Genomic DNA, 24,112 nt, shown 5'->3' with positions numbered 1-24,112 from the left:
TTAAGTAAAACAAGCCAGACACAGAAAGTCAAATATCACATGCTCTCACTCATAAGTAGGTGCTAAAAAATGTGTACACATGGACATAGAGAGTGGAATAATAGAGAATGGAGACTCAGAGAGGAGAGGGAGTTGGAAGGCAGTGAATGATGAGAAATCACTTAATGGGTACAATGTATGTTATCTGGATGATGGAGACCCTAAAGTCTTGACTTGAAGACTATGCAAGCTATACATGTAACAAAATTATACTTGTACCCCATAAATTTATAAAAATTAAAAACAAAATAAACTTCCATGGAGTATGGTTTCTAAAGGACAGCTGCTGTGGAACTGCTCATTTTTCTGGCCTAAGGGAAGGCTGCCAGCATTCAACTTTCAGGCCGAGAGTCTGCATTCACTTATTTTGTGGTTAAAACACTTGACATTAACATAGGGTCTGTGGCTAATGTCATATATATGAAATATATGTCATATATTTTAAAAAATTTAGCACAATATATAAACTAATCCCAAGGTGGAGGGTTTTCCCAAAGTATACTTTATTAAAACATGTAGATTTTCCTCTTTCAAATATAATATACTGCAAACTATTAGAATGGTTGAATTAGAATGCTTTTGGTTGCAAGCAATAGAAACCTAACTTGATTACAGAAAATGGTGGTTCATTGGAAGGACCTTGGGCTGATTCCTTACAGAATGAGAGAAAGAATGGAACACTTCAGGCTGCATGTGGCAGAAATGGAGCTAGCCTGGGGGTTGATTGACTGACTCTCTAGAGACAGGGACCTGGCAAGATTGACTCCATATTGCATTGCAGCATTCCTCAATATAGTGGTTTCACCCTTTTTCAGTTAAAGATGACCTCCTCTGTAGAGAAGGTGGCCATAAATCCCTCCAAAATAACAACTTTCAGCTGAGTGTGGTGGCTCACACCTGTAGTCCCAGCATTTTGGAGGCAGAGACAGGCAGATGGCTTGAGCCCAGGAGTTTAAGACCAGCCTGGGCAACATGGCCAAACCCTATCTCCAAAAAAAAAAAAAAAAAAAGAAAACAAAAAGCCGGGCGCAGTGGCTAATACCTGTAATCCCAACACCAATTTGGGAGGCCAAGGCAGGCAGATCACCTGAGGTCGGGAGTTCGAGACCAGCCTGATTAACATGGAGAAACCCCGTCTCTACTAAAAATACAAAATTAGTCGGGCGTGGTGGCACATGCCTGTAATCCCAGCTACTTGGGAGGCGGAGGCAGGAGAATCGCTTGAACCCGGAAGGCAGAGGTTGCGGTGAGCTGAGATCGCGCCATTGCACTCCAGCCTGGGCAACAAGAGCGAAACTCCATCTCAAAAAAAAAAAAAAAAAGAAAGAAAGAAAAAATTAGCTGGGTGTGGTAGCACACGTTTGTAGTCCCAGTTACTCAGGAGGCTGAGGTGGGAGAATTGCTTGAGCCCATGAGGTCGAGGCTGAAGTGAGCCGAGATCATACCACTGCACTCCAGCCTGGGTGACAGAGTGACACCCTGTCTCAAAAAAAAAAAAAATTCCAGATCTATTGATATGAAAAATCTTTAAGAAGGGCTCTGATTGGCCCAATTTTGGTCACCTATTCCTTCACCAGTCACAGTGGCCAAGGAGATGGTGTCCTACGACTGCCCAGTCTGAAGTCTGCAGACTTTAACCACTGTAAAAAGGGGACAATACAGACAGGGCCATGGGAAGAATTAACTTGGACCCAGGCCAACTCCCCATTTGTAACTACAAGAACAGAAAAGATGAAAGAAATGAAGAAAAGTTGCCCTCATCACCCTTAAACTGTTTTGAATGAGTATTCTACTTTGTTTATATATATACACACACACATAGACACCTTAAAGCACAATATTGTCCTAGAGCTACTTAACAAAGAGATGGTTTTGAAATCTATCTGAAGACTATAGGCCTAAAAATACAGAAACAAAGCTTATCTATTGGAGATCCTTGGAATTTAGCCCTATATGAAGGACTCTTTCTGTTTCTGGAATTCTTTAAGAAATGAAGTACAACCCCATGAGTCTGATGTAATAAATAAGAACTAGTATACAAGGTTAAATGTACATAATATCATTTTAAATGTGCACATTAACCAAACAGGCCTCTAACAAAGTGTTTCTCAGGTACAAAGTATAACTCAGGGATAAGCCTTCGCTTCCTTTCTTCTGTCCATTCAGCAACATATTGAGAGCTTTCTGTAGACCAAGCGTTACTCTAGGTTCTGTGGAATTTGTTGTAAACAAAATGGACTAATGGTCCTTGTCCTGGAACCAATAAAACATTGAGGATGGAAGGCAAAAATAAATAAGTAAACAACAACAACAAAAACCCATGATAAATAAGTAGATAAATGTTCCAGATGATCAAGAAAACATTCTTGAAACAATTATTCTAATTCTTTATAGCCACTGAATCTTATGAGGGTTCATAGTAAATAAAATACTTACAACAGCCAAATAGGGCTCAGCAAGAAACAAAAGGACTTTTAGCAAATCAAGACCCTGATAATTATTTTATATAAATGGTGGAATAAAATATCCTAATAATGAAGACTTTTGTTTATCAACACTGTGGGCCAACTATTAGGTTTTGCAAAATTATTTCTTCTCCCTCAAAGAAAGGAGCTTTGCAGTATTAACCAATGCAAACACAACCATACATGGTCTGTATTTGCAGATACCATGATTACATAAAAACATAGCTTAACCTTCATAGGATACAGACATATACAGTAAAATGGAAAAAAAAAACCCCACTATTTTTATTTAAAAAAACTTTAATTTTAGTTTTTCCTCATTTGGAACTTACTACTTTTATTTTTCGTTTTTCTTGCACTTTTCCTTCTTTGTTCTCGCATTCTTATATCTTGTTTTCTTCTTTAAAATATTTAGTGTCTATGAATTTACCTCTGAGTAGAATCTTAGCTGAAGCACATCAGTGATCTCATATTCTAAATATTTTGTCATTACTTTTACATTTCCTTCTTGGCTCCACAGTTTCTAAGTGGGGTACTTTTTTATTTCCATGTAGTTGGAATATTTACTATTGATCTAGGATGTGGTCAGAAAACATGGTGCTTTTACAACATTCTTTTCCTTGGGAAATTTACTGTTATTTTTCTTTATTCATGATCAGTAGTTTTAACTACTTATGTATACTTTAAAAGGTGATATAGTTTCTGTTTGTGGAAATAAAAAAGTTTAAAACATATTTCTATTGATTCTATTCTACTATGTATATAACCAAAATATCCTATATTCTTTTACTCTAGTCTACTTCATCTATCAAATTGCAAGTAAAGTGATAAAGTCATCTTCTACAACTGTTCTCTCCATATCTTTTGTAACTGTAAAGTTTTCACTTGTATTTTAATACTACACATTTGTAACATAAAGGATTTAACTGTCATACTTTCCTTCACTATGATGTATTCCTTTTGTCAATTTCGAATGCATATTTTCTTCTATTTTGTCTGATATGAATTATGCCATATTTGTTTTCATTTTCATTTTTGCCTAACATATTTTTCCATTTTCAAATTTTCACCTTTCTAGGTCAATTTATTTCAAGACTTCCTGGTGAACAGCTTTTAATTGGATTTTGTTTTTTAACCCAATCTAAGTTCTTTCTTATTAATTAGGGAATTCACCTGATTACATTTATGTCTTGTGTTTGACTTTGCTTTATCCTATTTTTCTTTCCTTGCTGTCCCCCCACTACCCACCCCTCATTTGTGTTGCAGGGGCTATTTCTTAGTTAACTTTGTACCTAAGAATCTAGCCCGGTGCCCGGCCCATAACAGGCACTCACTAAATGTTTGTGAAATGAAATAATACATTTAGTATAGACCATTTGTGCAATGATGTGGAAGACACATATGCTGCTTTTAGTTCTATTAGTGGTTAAGTTTTTGAAGCATTTAAAAGCCATTATTAAACTTTCAAGGTTAACAGCAGAATAATGCAGTTACACTCTTCTTTCCTAAAGATGAAGAGTTTAGAAGTTTTGAACTCCTTTTGGCAAATCTACTACTCCAGTCTTTGTCAACTTAAGTCATATTTATGATCATCACTATTTTCTTATTTTTGCAATATGGAGCCATCACTTCACATAAAAGTGTATTTAAGACAATTATTTAGATATACACCTTTTTACTTGTTTCTATTTTCAGTTCCAGTCCTTCCAGTTATGATGTCCTCATTCTTGTTACACTGTTTTATTTCCAACTTTTCTGGTAAATATCTCTAATTAGTATATTCAGAGAGGTGCCAGGGTTTCTAAATCTTTAACCATATATGAATATTTTATATTGCTTTCCAAACCTGATGGCCCAAGTTTAAAGTATATCAGGATCTCTAAATCTCATGTTGCCCTGGAGGTTCCAATGTGACTTTTTTGGGGTCATGTTCCTCATCCATCAGGCCAAAGATTTCTGCTAAAAGTAACATAGTCTGTGTGCCTAGCTGGTTAGCAGCTATCAGTTGTAGATTCAGGTGTACTTGGAGCAGGTGAAAATTTGAGACACAGTCTTTTAGACTACAGCGTCATCGACAAGGCTGAGTCTAATACTTTTTGTTTCTGCATGGGTATCCTCACTTTCTATTCTGAGGTACCTGGCTGGGTCTGGGTCAGGGCCATCTCTGTGGCTAACACTGCACAGTGTTGGGATTGGCAGCCTCTCCAGAACCACACGTGGTGGGGAGAGGGAGTTCTCTAAACAAACAGCAGTGCTGTTTCTAGAAGTTGGAGGCCGGGATGCTAGGCAGCCAGAAACCACATGTATCCACTGTAGGCAAGCTGATGAGAAAGGGATTACATGAAGCCAAATGTGGACCTTCTAAGTGGGTCTTCTAAACATTTTGACCAAGAATTTTTAGATTATGAGATTTAAACCTAAGGAACTGAGATAATTTTCTGAATCTTATTCCTCATTTTTTTTAAATATACACAGAACTTTTAGTTAGCTATATAACACCTTGTTCAGGCAAGAGGGAAGAATGAGGGAAAACATTCTAGAAGTTCTGAATCTTATTCATTTTTTTTAAATGTACACAGGTCTTTTAGTTAGCTATTCTATTAGTTGCATAGAATGCAGTTATTATATTTTTTCCTGAAAGAATTAGATACATTAAACCATGGAAATTAAATTAGTTTATAGATCCATGTTGTCACAAGAAGCAGACATTATTATGTGAGGCCGGGAGCAGTGGAGGATTTTGGACCTGGCATTCATTTAAAATCTCTCAAGTGCCTTCTTGCCACTATTTTCTTATTTTCATAATATGGACTCTTTCTTTCATGCAAAAATGTATTTTGGCAATAAATTAAATGTGTATGTATGTCTTATGCCATAGATTGAGTTTAGTGTTAACTGTAAAGGTTTATTGGAAGAGAAGGGAGTGTTTACTTGTGGGGACTACAGGGCTAATTAGAGGTGAAAAGAGGCTTTCACATACAGGCATTTAGTACATAGATCATCCTCATAGTTATTCTCACACTTGCTATTTCAAAAATAGAGTTAAAGAAAGTAAAATTAAAATAGCTAAGAGAAAATCCTTAAAATACCAAATGAATAGAAAATATAGCATTAGAAAGATACAACAGCCATAACAAATTAATTCCACTAAAATCAATATGTTTAACTACAACCCACTGTAAGCCAAGGTGGCAGACCACTGTACATGTCCTGTTCTGCTGGACTGACCGTTGTCAGTGCAGAGTTCCCTGTAGGATGCTTTGAGCCATTAGTGGAGAACAAAGACCAAAGCCAAAGTCCATACTGAGTTTTGGCATCTTAAACTCAGAATGTTCTGTATGGTAAGCCAACTGAACTCCCTAAATCTTTTCCAAACTTGTTGCTGACAAACTACATCTTTTCCCTTCCTATGCTGTACAAGTTTTTCTATTTTTAATCCAAGGACAGGGTTTTATTTTTTACAAATGATTGGGTTCATTATTTCAGATCATAACTATTCAGACTCTGTGATCAAGTGCCTTTACTTTGCCTCCAAGTTTCTGGTAATCTACAGAAGTGACCTTCTGTATCCTCCTTCAAATTGCTGGTAAAAATAGATAGGACACAACTTGTTAAATTACAGTTTTAAAGGGACACATACAATTGTAGTTATAGAAAAGTGTTCTTTTTGTTTTCTTTTTGCTTTTTTCCAGTGTTTCTAGAGAAAGGAAAACATGACAACCCTCATTCTTTGCTTTATGGGGGTAGAGACCTTTTTCCTGGAACCCATGAGAGGAAATCTTCTGGAACTATGGGAGGGGAGGTGTGTCAGGGGATGAGGGGTTCTGCTGGAGGATTCATTATTTAGAAAGGCTAAGGCTTGTCTAAAATGTGGTGAAGGGCAGAAGAGGCAGAGTAAGAAACAAGAGGACTGGACAATGTCCCCAATAAGGAGGTTTCCTCCTGTCAGAGTCATCTGTTGCTGCTACTGTTGTTTTTTCTTTTTATCCAAGTAATAATATAAAGAACATGGGCAAAAATTGCTTTGCAACATCATGACAAACACTACAGCTACAGCTAAAACTTGGCAGTTTTGTAATGGACAGGCTTAGGCTGTCCATCTCACGGAAGACAGGCAGTAGGAAAAATTCTGCCCCACGACCCACCACACACTGGGGAGGTGAGTACATTCATTACGACACCTTGTTCAGGCAAGAGGGAAGAATGAGGGAAAACATTCTAGAAGTTCTGTCAACATATAACCATCCTGGTCATAAAGAACTGAACCAAATACAATAAAGTTGAGAAGTCACCATTTCTATAGTGAAGACTGTACTTTAATTCAGATTTAATTAACCAATTCACAAGCTATTACTCTGAAACAAAAACTTTTTACTGAAGGAAAAAAAAAGAACACATACAACCCAAAGACAATTTGATTTTACTTTATTGAATACTATCACACACATAATATTTACAGATGTAATTAAACAGAATTTATAAGATTACCATGTGGAATATATTTCAAAGTTAATCTGAAACTCTTAATGAAAATCATCAATACATGTGTGTTACAATACAATAATAGAATGTAGAACTTTTCAGCCAATATCATGATGGTTCACTTAATAAAAACTCTCTTTTCAGAAAGAGGTAAGTCGGAGGAAATATAAAAAAAAATTCAGAAAAAATATTTCCATATCTAGTCATAATCTTCCAGCTTTTCTGTAAAATAAATTATAGACATTCTCAATTGCATACATGACTATTTTCTTAAATACCATATTTAACTTTTAGCATATTGGAGTTGTTTTTCTTTTATCGTATTTTCAGCATAGGTTTAAATGTTTTTCTTATGTTTCAAAAGGAATACATAATCTAAATTTAAAACCACATCTGAATATTACTTTAAAAATAGCAACGAGGCATGTGGCCACCATCATTACCTTGGCTCTTTATTACGGCTGGTCCACGGAAGGGAACCACATGGACAACAAGAGGGAGTCCTCTAACCAGTTCTAAGTGTGATTTATTGTAGATGCCAGTTGCTTTCACAGACATTAAGAAGACATCAGAAATATAGCATCTACACCGGTATGTCTGAGAGAATACACGCATCTGTGGGCTAATGGTCCTAACTTCCATCTATAACGATATTCTTAGACTAGAACAGACAGAAAATGTAGGGATTATGGTAGCACAGTGACATATGAGGGAGAGTTAACTTCTCTATCCGCACAAATGTAAAGGCGTTTCACTCTGATTTTCGGTGAGCTAGATTTACTACCCATACACAAAAGTCAAGAATTCTAGCATTTCTGATCTTTAAAAAGTAGAGAATGTGCTATTATACAGAGTTGATTTTGCTTTTGAAAAAGCATGGTTCTTCAAAAGATATCACTATCATTTTTGGAAAAACTAGATATTAAAAGGTAAAGGATCTAATCATATCTACTCATTTTGAAACATTTCAAAATCAGTGTGTCAGTGATAGTAACTTCTATATTAAAACTCTGAAAAGCTAACTTAATAATTTGTAATGTATTCATTTTGTTAGAATAACACCACTGAAGGGGCTGATAAGCATTACTTAGAAAATCATAATGAATAAATACCATTTATTATCCATTATGTAAAAAATATTCACTTGCTAAAAAAGCTTCTGGAAATGGTAGTGGTGCTGGGTTTTGGGGTTTGTTTGTTTGTTTTCAGGTAAAATTTTTCCTTACATACAATAAACAGATCTTTTGCTCAAGAAATCCATTTTTCAGATAATATACAGGCAAGTTTCAGAATGTCATGAATTATCATGTAAATAACTGCAATGTAAATTAACGGTGCTTGAGGGGCCATTTTTAAATACAGAAAGTACGCCTATTCATGAACAGTTTAAGTAGTTGAAAAAATATATACAAAAATAAAGGTTGAAGTTGAAACAATGGTATAAAGTACACTTGCAATCTAAACCATGGTAGAGAGCATCTTCATCTAGTGATTGACTATTCAATGTTAACATATGCATGCATCTATTTTTTAGAAATCACATATACAGGCCAGGCGCGGTGGCTCATGCCTGTAATTCCAGCACTTTGGGAGGCCAAGGCGGGTGGATCACAAGGTCAAGAGGTCGAGACCATCCTGGCCAACATGGTGAAACCCCGTCTCTACTAAAAATATAAAAAATTAGCTGGCATGTTGGTGCACACCTGTAGTCCCAGCTACTCAGGAGACTGAGGCAGGACAATCACTTGAACCTGGGAGGCGGGGGTTGCCATGAGCCAAGATCGCACCACTGCACTCCAGCCTGGTGACCGAGTGAGACTCAGTCTCAAAAAAAAAAAAAAAATCACATATACGTATGCTAGATATGTTTCTATTAAATGTAAATATAGCCAGGTGCAGTGGCTCATGCCTGTAATCCCAGCACTTTGGGAGGCTGAGGCAGGTGGATCACTTGAGGTCAGGAATTTGAAATCAGCTGAGCCAACATAGTGAAACCCCACCTCCAATAAAAACACAAAAATTAGCTGGGCATGGTGGTGGGCGCCTGTAATCCCAACTACTCAGCAGGCTGAGGCAGGAGAATCGCTTGAACTCGGGGGTGGGGGGGAGGTTGCAGTGAGCTGAGATTGCACCACTGCAGTCTAGCCTGGGCGACAGAGTGAGACTCCATCTCAGAACAACAACAACAACAACAAAAATGTAAATATACTACTATAAATTTGAATTTTTTTTTCTAAAGCACATTATTTTCTTCTGAAAGTTGCCTTTCACCAAAATACAAAACACTGATGATTGCTGTGTCTTGGTTAACAGTACGTTAATGTCAGGGGCACATAGTAGCTTTCTCAAGATGCATACCTACCTATATGGTCAATAGTTGATCATTTTTCGAAGGGCATCATAACACTTCCATTTGTCTGGGATGTAGAATGGTTCAAAAATGTGAGGAAATGGTGTGTCATAACCACATACTCTTGATATAGGAGCCTCTAGGTTCAAGAAACATTCCTCCTGCAGACAGAGTCAGGATGCTTAACTTCAAGAATTTTTTTTACTCACAGAAATGAAATAGTGCAACTTAAAATATTTCACTTACTCAAAATACAATTGCATCTAAGGACATTAAAAATATTTAAGTATACTGTAATATGAAAAAAGCAGGTAACAGCATGTTAGCATGATCCCAGTTTTATTATGTGTTTTCATGTATGCATATGCATTTTATACCTGTATATATATCTATTGTCTAAGCCAAACTGGGATAATATCAAATACGCTGTTCTATGAATATAAATGGAAAGAATTATAAAAATGCAACAAATGTTCACAGTAGTTAACTCTGCAGCATGAAACTGGCAATAATATATACCTTCTCATTTTCTGTTTTTCTCACATTTTATACAATGAACATGTATTACTTTCATAATAAATGTTTGTAATTCCTCCATGCCCCAGCCAGACTGAACTTCTATCAGTTACTTAACTGTGTCCTCATCTCTCTCATAGTCTGGCTTTTGCAGATAATGCTGGGTCTCTGGCCACTCACACCGCAAGTCCACAGCTCTTTGCATGACTGATGTGTGTACAAATCTCAGGTTATTACCTGAGGAATCACTCCTGCTGGGAAGCCTTCCTTGACAGCACCTCCCCAGCCCTACAGGGCAGATGAGGAAGGGGCTTGTGCTCTGAGCTCCCAAAGCACTGAACTCGGCATAATCCATTGTAGTTGCCGAATTATCTGTCTTCCATGAGAGACTATGAGTCCCATGAGGCTAGAGATCTGGTTTAAACATGTAAAACCTCAACCACAGTAGAACACTGTAGAAAATTATTTTCAGGAGAAAAAAAATGTTACTCAAGTAAAATATTCAAATTTGAATTTATTTTGAAATAGGGTCTCACTCTCTCGCCCAGGCTGAAGTGCAGTGGTGCAAACACGGCTCACTGCAACCTCGATCTTCCAGACTCAAGCAATCCCACCTCAGACTACCAAGTAGCTGTGACCACTTGTGTGCATCACCGACGCCTTCCTTTGTTCCTTTTCTTTTCGTTTTTATCTTCCCTTTCCTTCCCTTCCTTCCTTCCCTTCCTTCCCCTTTCTTTCCTCTCTTTTTTTTTCTTTCAGAAATGAGGTCTTCTTATGTTGCCCAGGCTGGTCTCAAACTCCTGGGCTCAAGTGATCCCCCAGCCTCAGCCTCCCAAACTGCTAGGATTACAGGTGTGAGCCCCCAAGCCCGGACTGAAAATAAAACGTTTAAAGGCTTAAAAAATTTAAAAGGGGTATGTGATTAAACTATTCTAAGGAAAATAATATTACTTTTAACATTCACAGCTATTACTTAAAATAAAACCTTGGTATTTATTCATATGTTTACACATTGCCTTGCTTTATAAAGGATTTAAGGAGGTCCAATTTTTTTTACATATTATACTGTGTTCACATTTTAATTTGAGCAAAATTTTTACATGAAGGAATCATGATACCTCATGCTTTATCCCTACCCCCTGTGTGATTTCTTCCAGTGACAAGTGTATTGGGGCAGAAAGAAAATGCAAACAGCACAAATTAGCTCCAAAGAGAACCTAGTGGACATTTACAGACCTCCCTTTGGCCCCAATAACTATCATGATTTACAATATCAAACACCAAATAAGCGTTGGTATTCCCTAGCAACTGGAAATCTCCACGAACAACTTTAGGACTTTTAATACACACGGTTTAAAGAGCCACCTAAGAGATCCCACTACTAATAAGCTGAAAAGAGATGACAGACTGGGTGGATTGTTTCTTGTTTGCAACAAGTAATTTTAAAGGGCTTTAAATTGTCAATTTGGGATTAAGTCGGTTTTATTACTTTAGCTGACACAGGGCTGTTTTTCCATCTTCCCTGAATACTGAACTCTTCATAAACAAGCTATCCATGGAAAATTAAGGGCAAAATATTTTACTAAACGTCTTTGATTTTATACCTGTTATAAAATGACTGTTCTCTTGAACCAGTAACTTGGAAAGCTGGCCTACCACAAGAAGATCTGTTGGTATTTGTTAAAATCACTCCTTTCAGCATAATGACTAACATCATCAAACTGGATTTTTATTTTTTCAAATAGCAATGCTCCTAACTCCTCAAGAATGCAAGCATCACTCTTTCCAGGAATACATCTATATGTTTGCACGAGCATAGAAAAACATCTGCTGTGAAGACACACTTGAACTGTAAACAGTGGTTACCCTTTGAGGCTGGGAATGACAAGGAGGTGAGAGAAGACTCCACATTGTGCTTTATAATATATTGTTTTGGTTTTTCGAAAACAGTATTAATTTTGTAATAAATGATGCTGAAATAAAGGAAAACAGTAAAGTGAATAATGATTTTCTTATATGAATAAAAGTTCCTGTTTTATGTTACATAAATTTGTGATTTTACACATAGGGCTTCCTTAATTTGGAAACGATTACTGTAAATTATGTAGCATTAAGTTGTTATAATATGCTATTATAAGTATATAAAATGTAAAAATCATGGAAGATAATTCAAGGATATATAAGAGAAGACTATGAATAGGGTATCAGTTTTTTAAAGAATATATGCTAACTGACTGAAACAGCTTGAAATTCTCTTCACCAACAAAAGTATATTAAAGAGCCTTAAGTTATTTCTTCCATGAACTTCAGTTTACACTTACTTTTAAGCAGTTGGAAATAAGACCCTTAGGTCAATTAAGCAGCTGTACTTACTTCTCACTGAATTGGTTCACATATAAATAATTTATGTGTGAGTATGTTTCTCTGCACTACCACCAAAACAGAACACCTTGTTCAGCCTCAGTGTTTTCATGCAGAAGCTGTATACAAGTACGTACGTACGTACACACAAACACAAACACACACACACACACACACAGAAAAAAAATACCTAATCCCATTGGCAAGTCTGTAGATCAATGAAGACAAAGTATCTCTCCATTATAAATACATGACGCCATAACCATAGCAACCATGTGCCCTGAATTTTCATGACAATTCAGATTAATCATATTCTTCTGTTCCATATCTTAAAAACCATATTTGATGACTTTTCATTCAGAAAAAGTAAGCCACATAAATTGGGAATTAAGTAATGGCATAGCCTACAGGGCTGTTGAGAGACTTACATGTATTATGCAGAATATGGGCTAGAAACGGGGAGTCTTCGTTTATGGTCTTTCTCCCCACAGAGCTGTGTATGTAAGCTGGCTCAGTTCACGTGGAACAATGACATATGTGGCTGTGAGGCTCCAAAGCAGATTATAGTGTAACATGTAACCAGAGGCAACAGACAGGCACCTAGAGAAACTGTTCTCTAGCTACTTGGGGTCTAAAGTTGCACCCAAGATCCAGTAAGAAGGACTGAAAATGAACCCCAAAACAACAATTTAGTACCGCCTACATATATTCTGTTGGCAATGTGAAAGCACATATGACAGGTGCTTAAAGAAAAGTAGCTATTTCTTCCAAAAGACGCATGTGAAATTTTAGAATATAGTATTTGAATTTACTTCTGAATATGCCTTTTTGCAACAAGAGAATTTTCATTCTAAATTATGTTAATAATAAACCAGGCATGGGCTAAATGAGTTATATTTTATCTCATTTAACCATTTTAACAAATCCGTGAAGCCAGTATTATACTCCATTTCACAGGTGAGGAAACCAAGATAAAGGAGGTTGCCCAAGATCAAATCGCTACATACACAGCCAAGTAAGATTCAAACCTGACTACAAAGCCCATTTTCTTAGTCACTCTTCTGCAAATTTTAAGACCCTACTATTGAGAATAGCAATGATACGGGAAAAAAATGAATTAGGAATAAAGAAGAATGGTAACGTGGAAGGCAGGCTTGGATTATCAAGGTTTGACAATATAGCCTTGAGGGCCATATGAGTTAAGTTCAGTCTTAGAAGCCTCTTTCACATATAAAGAAAGGTGTAGGCTAACATATGTGAAGGAGCTGAAAACACAAACTTGATCATGAAGGTAATACACAGAGCAATGAACAGATGGTCCTGGGTAGTGGGAACCTCCTAAGCCACACTAAATAATTTCTAATAAGCATAACTCCAATTGTTTATATATTAGCCATCTGGATTGCTATGCACATTATAGCCAGAAAAGAAAGCAAACAATGTGAAATAACAATTCGAAATCATTAAAATCACAGACACAGGCAAAATATCTTCATCTGACTATTTTCTGTAACAAAACAAAACAAATTTACCTTTTTGTCTTGTTTCATTTTTGGAAAACGAAGTATCTTGTTAAAATTAGGAAGGACAGACAACCTTTAAATTTTCTAGCAGGTAAGAGAGGACAAGCACAAATTAAAAGAATAAGATCCATTACGGTTTTAAGTAAAATATATTTATGGGGCTTTTAAAAATTAAGAGTACGCCAATTTATTCCCATGTTTTGACGAATGTAATATGTTACATGTTACGTGTGCATAAAAACACATATATTAAGGTTTTCACAGGTTTCCTTGGGATCTCTCAATATCTAACCCTATTTCTTCATTCAAGTTTTAAGTATGTCAATCCCTAATTCTCCTTGTCACAGTGTCACTGGAGTTACATCACTGAAACCTCTGTCTCAGGCATTACACATCGTGGCTTCACTCACCCTCAACAATTTTTTTTTTATGGCAAGGTTTCATAATATAATTGATACAGCACGGAATTTGGAATTCTATCTGAAGGGATCTTTGTTCCATTGTGATTTAACCTCCCCGAGGTTTATACTGTTTATTCAACATCAAAATAGAAGTATTACAATTCCCCATTATTGCAGTTTCATATTGTTTTATGACTCTATTGTTATCTTGCCTCTATGTCTACTTAGATTCTGCAATAGCATATAAAAAGTACCTGTTTTCATGCCTGACATGTCATAGTGCTCAATAATTGCTAGATTTTACAAGTTAAAGGAATCCCATATTTATAATAAACACAAGGTATTTTAAATAATAGAACAAATTATCATTAAAGACAAAATTCAGGTACACAGAACGGTCAAACCTGAAAAGTAGCATCCGTATAGCACAATGCCTAAACAGCTAACATTTATTAAACACTTACTAAGCCTAAAATGTGTAAGAAAATACCAAAAATACGTAAGGGCTGTATGAGGAAGAGGGGTGGAGAACACTGCCAGAAAGCCTTAATGCACTCAGGCCTCTAGGAAAGGCAGTGTCTGGTGCTGCCCCCTGGTGGGGTGCAGGACGCCCAAACGCTAATTGCTGGTTCCGGAGCGGGGGGCTGGAAATCCCTCCGCGCACACAAGGCGCCTATTTCCCACTATAGAAAAGTGGTCTGTCAGTCAACTTCCGAAAAGTTAGAGTAAAAAAGCCCAATAGACAACTGGATGTAATGAACGTATACACACTTTAAAAAACAGAGTCAAGAATAAAGACCATCCAATATCATTTGGTGTGCTTTTAAAGCAATCATTTGCTTTTTGTTTTTTAATGCAAGACAATTCCAGGCTCAGATTTATTTCTAAGAACAATTTTGGAATAATTTTTACTCAGTTCTTCTGACGGAAAGTTGGCTACAGCCCATTGTGCAAGACTATATACCATCTTGAGTTGGAAAACTGTGAAGAAAAGTTCAAAGTGAGATCGGAAAATTATAGGTCTTTTATATATGTTCCTACTTCTTATATAGCTGGTATAGACTGATAAATTTCCTTTATTTTCCTGCAAAACTATTAACTAATTTTTCTAAACATTTAATGGAAAGCCAGAAAAGCAGGACATTGTACTAAGAAACATATCATAAGTCAAAACAGGCATACGTTTCCTGTAGGATTATCTGATAAATCAGGATTTTATGTTGCTCCTTGGACCAATGAGAAACATCACTCCACAACTTAATTTCCAAGTAGCAACTCAGAAAATGAACATTTAAATTACTTTGCAAACAGCAAGGTCCAGGTTATTTCATGTAATCATTATACTACCACAACACACTTAACTATGAGAATATATTTTATTTGGACAGGACTAAATTATAAATATAATGGATAAATATATATATAATATAAATTATAAATATAATGAGTATTGAACAGAACATATAGCGATCATGGAGCTATCATTTCTTCTCCAGGAAGAAAACATTAAGAAATAGTTTTAAATGCTGTGTGAATGTGCTTACTTTTAAACCTAAATTGGAACACCATTTAGTCCTTAATTATTAAATTAATAAAACAGCAGATATTTTGCTTCTAAATGGAATTACCTTCTAGAGGTCATAATTAGTAGTATAAGAGTTAAACTCTAAGAATATGAGAAAAACAAAACCAGTATTCTAAAATGATGTATAGTTGATACTTTTAAAGTCCATGAACTCACAGATTTATATTTGTCCTAGTTATGTAAGGCTAGACATCATTCAGCTTCCAAATATTATCACAGAATATTTACTTTAAATTTGTTTTAAATCTGCCATGAACATTTGCCCACAGTCAAAACATGAGTTTTAGCAAATGAGAAAAAAATGATTCTGGTCTCTTGAATCACACTTTCTCAGCAAATGAGTCACAGAAACCTGTGAAGGCAGTATGCCAACAACTCCAAATTAATTTCATTACTGAATTAAATAAACAGAACTTTACGAATGTAAAATATTATTTTTCATTTAAGCTAATGCTTTAAACAATACATATCATGTTTGAAAAATAAAGTTTAAAAATAGTATGTACCCAATTTTTCAAGAGCATGGATCTATCAAATTAATTATTTGGAAAGCAGAGTCCCTAACCTACCCCCAAACTAATAGGATGCTCCCCCAAATGTTAGAAGTATGCTTATTTTATTTTGTTAACACCATGCACATGAGATGCACAGAACAAACACTCATTGATATAAGCTCTCTCACTTTTAAAACACAGTTGAACCAATGAGTAAGACAGTAAATAATATAATTTCATCCAGATTTGTATAACACTTAAAACATTATTATCAAGCCTATTTCAACAGTGCTTCTATGTAAAATCATAATCTTGACTAAATTAAAATCTGAGATCTCTATTACTTAACTTCACTGAACTATCTTCAATGTCTGCTGACTTAAAAAAAAAATCCATCTCTTCCTCCTTAATGCAAATTACTGGCAATTTGGTAAATTTGGTTTTTTTTGTTTGTTTGTTTGTTTGTTTTGCTAAGATTTCTTTCCGCTAGTTAAAGAATGAAACTGAATCCTAAATTAGGATTTTTATTTAAATTCAGATTCCATTTTTAAAGTGGATGCTTATTTTTTGAAGTTAGAAAGAAATGTTATTTCTGATCTAAATGGGTTTCCCTGGATACAATCTAGCTACCTAAAACAAAGTTGGAGAATGGTATTAACAAATTCTTAGAAATAATTAGTGGTTCAAATTCAACAGCTGTGTCAGAATAAAATCATACATTAATATAAAATTGTCAGAACCTCAATATATTACCTATAGAAACTGAAGTAAATTTTAAAATCAAAATTTAACATTAAATCAATAATTTATGTATTGAGATTATAACAATTATAAGAATATGAATTACTATTTTCTCAAAACTATAGCTTTATAAATTTTGCTATTTTAAAATCAGAAATAAGTAACAACAAGGAAGTGACAACTCATTTCTGTAATTTATAATCTTACATAAAGTCACTTTTTAAAAAAGTACACTGTGCTTATTGTGGTCCAGAGACCATACTTAAATATTTTAAAATATTAACTCATTTCAATTTTTATAAAATCTAAATTAGCAATCATAAAGGTAAGAACTAGCACCTCATATAAACCACTTTGTTTTTCCAGGTAAAATCTGTAAAAGCTTGTTTCTGCTTTCAAATTCTCCCCTGCATAGTCTTGAACTATCACTCAAAGTTTCCTCACCATTTTCACCTGCAGAGCACTGTGAGAAACAACGGCAAAAAAAAATTTTCTTCACTAAATCTCTCTGCAAAACATTCTGTTTATTTGCTGTAGTCAGCCTCTAAAGATGTTTGAGGCTTTAAAAGTTCAAAGTCTAAAATTTAAATTCTTTATGAGATACACTATGTGCAAGTTTTGACATTTAAAATGTACTGGGCTACCATGCTTTTGTTAAAACACTTTACATTCAATAAAGAAGAAAAAAGGCAATGCTCTCAAATTTCCACAGACGCTGAAGCTTCTCAAATTTTATAGTTCAAATTCTTCCTATAGAAGAAAGCACTGACGGCAACGTTTGAAAGTGGAATTTCCTTAGAATGTGGAAGCATAATGATAAACATAAGCGACTTGCAGCACTGGGTCATCTCATGAACAAATCGCTCTCTGTAAGGTAGGATTTCTGATTTGCTTGGCACCAAGAAATGTAAAATACTCCTGAAAAGTGGCTTTTGAGGATCATACAAAGCATTCAATTTTTCTTCTTTTTTTTTTTTTTCCCCCACAAAATTCTTCATCTAGCAGTCTACCACCACCAAATGGTGTTCTGAAGACAGAAATCAATCCTGGCTAAAGCAACCAGACAATTCCTTTGTCTCACGAAACAGAAAACATATTCTTTTAGAATTTGAAAGATTAGAGAGCTACATTAAGATTTCTCCTAAAACTTGTCACTGTCCCAATTTTGCAACCTGTTTTTAAGTTTGAAGACTAACTACAAAACGAAACTACTAGAATAGAGTGATTTCTCCCTCTCTGGCACCATCTTTCTAAAAAGTATGAGAAGCCAGACAGTTTTTGAAAGGATTAAATTAGACAAAATAAAAAGTATATATATACATATAAAAAATGATGACTGAAATATTTGCTATTTTACAAATTGTAATCTTTTGATAAAACAGTTTTATTTTACTGCTTTTTCCCTTCTCTTTAAATATGCTAAATTTCTTTTAGTGTATGTTTAAAAGAATGCAAAGGACTTGCTAAACATAAAAAAGACAAGAAAAGGGGGAGGGGGGAATCTATTTTTATCTACACAATGCCAAAAGAGATGTACCAATGTTTTTACTAAAATTAAACTTTTTTTTTTTTAACAGTTAATCTTGGGTGCCATAGCAACACAGCCTTTAAAGCTTGGTTTTGCTCAGTGAATAAATCAGACCAAGTCATTTTTCAGCAGTTTAATTCCAGTCACCGGATCACTGCAATTTTACTAATAAAGCACAGCAGAAATAAATGTTCTATACTATCATCATTAGGGAAATGTAATCAGAAATTTGTTAATTGAACCCCATTAGTAAATTTATCTTTGTACTCTCAAAGTTTAATAATTGAACAAATTAACAAAGCAAACAAGTTTCTGGCAGGAATATCTGACCTAAGTAAGAAAAAATTGCTTGAAATTGCTCTATTATTTATATGCAGATGATTTTTGCTAGCGTGATGAGTTCAAACTATTCATTAAAACACATCTAGCAATTGTAATTATTGTTTGTATCCAATGGAAATAAAATTCAGAATTCAAAATATACTTTTCTACTATATTTACCCTATGGTTCAACTTTAAATTTGGTTAGTATTTTATACAAAGAAGGCTTTCAGATTGAGTGTCTTAATTTGCATGCACACATTTTCACAATCAAATTTCAAGAACTGGGAGACATTTCAGAATTAGGGGAAAAATACACATGCCTCCTTTTTTACTCCCATAATTGGGTAAATGGTATGCTGATAAGATGAGCCCAGTTTTATACCTATTTTCACAAAGTACATATTACATGCTCAGTATAGACAAATTTCTAATAAATCTGATAAAACCATCGATCCATTAATGAAGAGGTAGTTAGTGACTGGAATCTGGTTCTGGATACTTTCATAGTTAAGTATAAAATATAAAATTAAAAATGCTCAGAGATACTATTTATTAATAAACTTAGGTAAACTAAATGTATATAGTTCATATAAAAAGCTATTAGTCACATATTTTGTTTAGATGAACCAGGGCATTTACTTAATAATTTTTAACTACTTACTTGGGGCTAAACTACATAAATTCAATCATGGCCCTCAATTAGGAATTACAGGCTACTAGAGATACAGGAGTTTGTGTATTTGTCACACACCAAAGATAATGACTTATATAAGCACCCATGGACACGCAAACAATTCCGTGCATAATTGGCACATCCCATCCTGGCGGAAATCCAGAGAAACAACATGGAGGCATATAGAAAAAAATGTATTTGCTCATATGCCTGTTTTAAAAAAGGAATATGTGCATGTGTACAAAGAACAAAAAAACCCAGCTATTTAGTTACCCAGACTAAATAGTAACCACACAGATATTATTTAATTATAAATAAAAATAGCTATTTATATAGTCTCCTTTAATCCTTTCAACAACTTTATGTAGTAGTAAAGACAAGAAACTGAAGCTGGGAGAGGTTAAGTGAGGTGACCACTATCACACAGGTGTACAACATTTGTTGGTATATGCACCAAGTCTCCTGGTTAATTTTAGGTGCACTGCATAAGACTTCAGATTTAAGTTTTTGTAAAAGTCTTGCTTGGATACAAGGGGAATTCTGTACTTAGTCCTATTAGTGTACCTATGAAAAAGAAACTAGTAGAATTATCTGCATGTTTATGTCAAGTCCAATAAGGATTTTAAAAACATTTATAAAAAGCTTAGCCGTTTAATTCCTTTTTGGGGGAGCTAGGGGGTCGGTCATTGGGGAATACAGGATCTCTTTAATCAGAGTTACAGTAGGTTCCGTACGAATTTGTACTTTTTTTTTTTTTCTTTTTAGTGCTTGCTGGGAAGATGAGCAAATAAGAGGAAGGATGGACACGGGTGGAACTTTCTGATTAATTCCTAGCCGTTTGCCTGCATGCAGGGCATGAGCTGCCACTTGAGTTCTAAAACTGGTTTTGAATTCTGATTTGAACCTGATTCTGACTTGAGATTTGATGGTGAACCTATGGTAGGATGTAAGTTTGAAGGTTTTTTTTTTTTTTTTACTATAAGGGTAAAAAAAATCATCAGAGTGCTTCATCAATAAATTAAACTTGTTCCCTCTCATTTATTTCCTTATTTATGGCTAGACAAATTTAGGTAACTAAGTAATTTGATTAAAATGTGACAACTTTTTGACAGATTAGAAAATATTTTACATAAACATAGTTTACAAGTTTTATCCTAGCCTTAACTTAAACTGGAATATAAAATTTAACCTCTCCTCTCAGTATTTTACAGCTATTCTCCACAGTTAATTCACTTTGTAGAACTCTAATACTAAAGAACAAACTTCAGGAGTATTTAAAGAAATGTCTCGAGTATAAAATTAAATTCATTTTTTTCTTTGCAATTAAAGCAACACATACCAGAACAAGCCATTGCAATTAAATTAACCTTAAAATGTAAATACAAGTGCAGTATAGGATCTCACTGTCTCAGACTGCACTCTCCAGCTTCAACTGGTGGTTATTGGCACAGCTCTCACGGCTGGCACTGGGGTGTTTATTAAAGAGCTGTGGGCTCTCATGAGAGGTGTAAAGCTAGTTGTACACACGTAAGCGCCATCAAGCAGACATGGGCACATGCAGATGGATCAATCCCCTTGCACAGGTCTCAGTTGTCTGAGACAAGCATTTCAGTCATCCCTGCGAAGCATAGCTTTTAAAAACTCTTTAAAAAATTATATATGCATATAATACATCTGGGTTTACGGTGCATTAAATTTCATCATTTTCAATTCCTAGTCCCCCCCAAATGAGCATGCTTACAATTGACATAACAAATAACCAACCCCCAAGGATTTTCTTTAGGTTTCTTCAAATGCTAATTATGTAGCAAATCTAATTAAGCTCAAGTGAATCACTTCAGCAGTAGGTACTTCGGTTACTTCATAAATGCCAAAAGGGATGAGAAGTGTCTATTCTCCCTCCAAAGCAGTCATGCTGTGTGCCAAACTGATAACGGTTAAACACAGCTGCAGAGCAAATGTGCAGTTTTGGTCCTGTAAATACAGTGTTCACACATCAACCTGCGCTGTGAGTGATGTAGAATTCAGAACAACCGACTGCAGATTGGCTCATGTTACATGAGTATTATAGATGAGTGCTGTTTCACCCAGCACAGCTTGAGCAGATTTTGGTGGGCCATGAAAGTTCCCTCCACCTAAGAATATATACTGAAACTCTAAAAACCCCAAATATTGATAAATTTATTGGATCAACATCTGGTTGAAGTGGTTTGCTTTTAAGCTCCATAGCTCACAAGAATAAAAGTATAAAGGTCATTTTGTGTGTCTGAGAACACATTTATGGAATGGTTAACACAAAAATATATTATTTAATGTCATCCCTGAAGAAATATATGCTGTCTTTATTATAAATGTTTTTCCTTTAATTCCAGTAGGTAAAAGTGCAAAACAAACCTATAAGCAAATCTAAGCTAAAATAAACTCTTTTTATTTTAGAAACTCAATTTCCATGGAAGAAAATCCTTTTCAGAGGGGCTCTCTCAACTGGGTGGGTTGCCGGATGCTTAAGGCCATGACTGCATTCCCTCCAGAGGCTGTTAGATCACTATGGCAACTAACTTTTCCCTATCAATAAGCAAGAGATACAAACGCTAATATTCTGAAAAAGCCATTTCCTTTTCTGTGGCATTAACAATATAACCTAGTTTCAAGATAGAAATATACCTCTTTTTGTGCAAAACGATTATCTTTGCTGGTAATTACTAGAATTCAGCTTTGCAAATAAATGCAAAAATAGCAAAATCAGCCATTGTACTTCAGTTTCAAAACAAGGTAAAATTTGTGACATAGTAATCTAAGGATGGTACAGCTAAAGTGGGTTGGGTGTGTAGGTCTGGGCAGAAAAAAAATTGGGTATTTCAGGAGCAAATGGCATATGAGAAGGAAAACTGACAAGAAAACAACACATGCTTCCATGTAGCTCTTGGAGTTTCTTAAAAGAAGCACACATTTCAACAGTTATATTTCATACCTGTAGTTGTTTCTAGATATCTAATTCTTACTGTGTAGGGTAACAAATAAATTGACATTTTCCAAATTAAATACATATCCTTCCTATTTAGGGAGGTATTTGCCAGCTTTGTCTTCACTGGTTCGAGTATCAACAGCTAAATCTCTTAAGTGGTGTCTCATTTTAGGTATGCAAAAACATCGCCAAGTATCACATACACAGATTTACAACCCCAAATGGATCAGAGGTACAATGACTGACATGGAGCAGGCATCAGTAAATATTTGTGAATGCATAAATATAGATTAAACAAACAATTCCAGTTTGTATTTCTATTCTGTTTCATCCTGGAGTATTAATGAGCTTTGTTACTGATAAGGCCAAATATATATATGTCAGCAAGACAGGAAGTAGGGTGTGGATGCTTTTACTTCTTAGCAATTCCTGAACCTTCAACTCATCCACTAGATGCCACACTGGTGCCATTTTGATCATGTCCCTTTCCTAGATAGAAGGTTTTCCTAGTTCCCCAAAGTTTATTCTTTATCTCTATTTTCTCCACAAAGCCCAGTAAAGACATGTACATGCCTGCCTTCATACCAAAGCTTTTTTTTTTTAATAAGATCACCTCGACACAAGCCTCTCTCTTCTCAAACTCTTGTTTTCCGACACCCTGCTATCTTCACATTCTACTTTTCAAAGTCAGCTCAAATGCCCTTCTCCAGGAGCCTTTAGGATGTTGGTACTGATCTTTTTAAAAATGCATTCATGTTTCAATCACTTATTAATATGTGAGTGTCCACAATGTCCCTATCCTCATAGAGTTTTATGTTTTAGTGGGGGGAAGGTGTTTGAGGAGTGCTAAAAAGGAAGTAAGTAAGGGGTCTGTGATAGAGACTAACAGGGAGCTCTGAGTTGCACAGTATGCTCAGGAAAGGGCTTTCTAAGGTGGTGTCATTTGAGAAGGGGAAACCAGATCTGCAAAGAACCCAGGAGAAGCACTCCTGCCAGGTCACACAGCAAGTACAAAGCTAGGAATGCAGAAAGGAGCCTGGTGAGATCCAGTTAGTGAGAGAAGGCCTATGAAAGGGCAGCACCAGCACGGGGAGGAGGGGGAGACACCCAAAGGGGGACAATGGAGCAGTAGGAAGAAGGGGACAACCAGATGCAACCACAGTGTCTGATGGCCAGTTGACCAGCCCTGGCAGGAAGACAGTAACAGATTGTCTTCATACTTTACATGGCTATATTTTATAGAATATATACAGGAGCAGCTAGGGAGCATTACAAGACTCTCCAGGTAACCTCTCAGGGTTCATTTATAGGATACCCAGAAATATCATTAGATGTGAGTAATATTTTTGCTGGTAATCTAAGTGAGACACAGTACAGTGAGTGGTAAGTCAAACACACTATCAATATGAGCAGATCCTATGTTTTTGTAATTTCATGAAAATTATTTTATTCAGTAAAAAAGTTTTTAAGGAGCAATACTAAAATGCCCATTTCTCAGAAACTTAGAAAAATTAAAATAGGGGATTTTAGAATTGAAAGTAGTTAGTCACTGTAGTTTGTAAGTAATTGGAATCCTTTCTTGGCTACTATTCAAGTATTTTTTCTCTTCTAGTAATCTATTTACTACCATATCTAGTGCCTTAAAGATATCAATTTCCCATTTAC

General features: G+C 35.4%; 1 protein-coding gene across 12 annotated transcripts in view; it reads right to left on the bottom strand.

Moving 5' to 3' along the window:
- The window catches only part of BCKDHB (branched chain keto acid dehydrogenase E1 subunit beta), a 377,315-nt gene that overhangs the window by 123,707 nt on the left and 229,496 nt on the right, over positions 1 to 24,112 (bottom strand). For 2 of the 12 annotated variants that reach the window (XM_031012416.3, XM_063707731.1), the window contains 2 exons: positions 9,349 to 9,497; positions 6,913 to 7,208 (listed from right to left, as the gene is read on the bottom strand). The exons of 7 other annotated variants lie outside the window; for them this stretch is intronic. In XM_031012416.3, coding sequence (XP_030868276.1) covers positions 9,357 to 9,497 — 141 coding nt within the window. In that variant the 3' untranslated portion in view covers positions 6,913 to 7,208; positions 9,349 to 9,356. Of the gene's footprint in view, positions 1 to 6,912; positions 7,209 to 9,348; positions 9,498 to 13,745; positions 13,821 to 24,112 lie in introns of those variants that run through there. 3 more of the 12 variants (XM_063707734.1, XM_055391979.2, XR_010134306.1) reach the window with 2 other exon arrangements.

This window comes from Gorilla gorilla, chromosome 5 (assembly GCF_029281585.2).
Source record: "Gorilla gorilla gorilla isolate KB3781 chromosome 5, NHGRI_mGorGor1-v2.1_pri, whole genome shotgun sequence".
NCBI lineage: Eukaryota > Metazoa > Chordata > Mammalia > Primates > Hominidae > Gorilla > Gorilla gorilla.
Note: the sequence above shows the minus strand (reverse complement) of the source record. Positions and strands in the feature narration are given on the sequence as shown.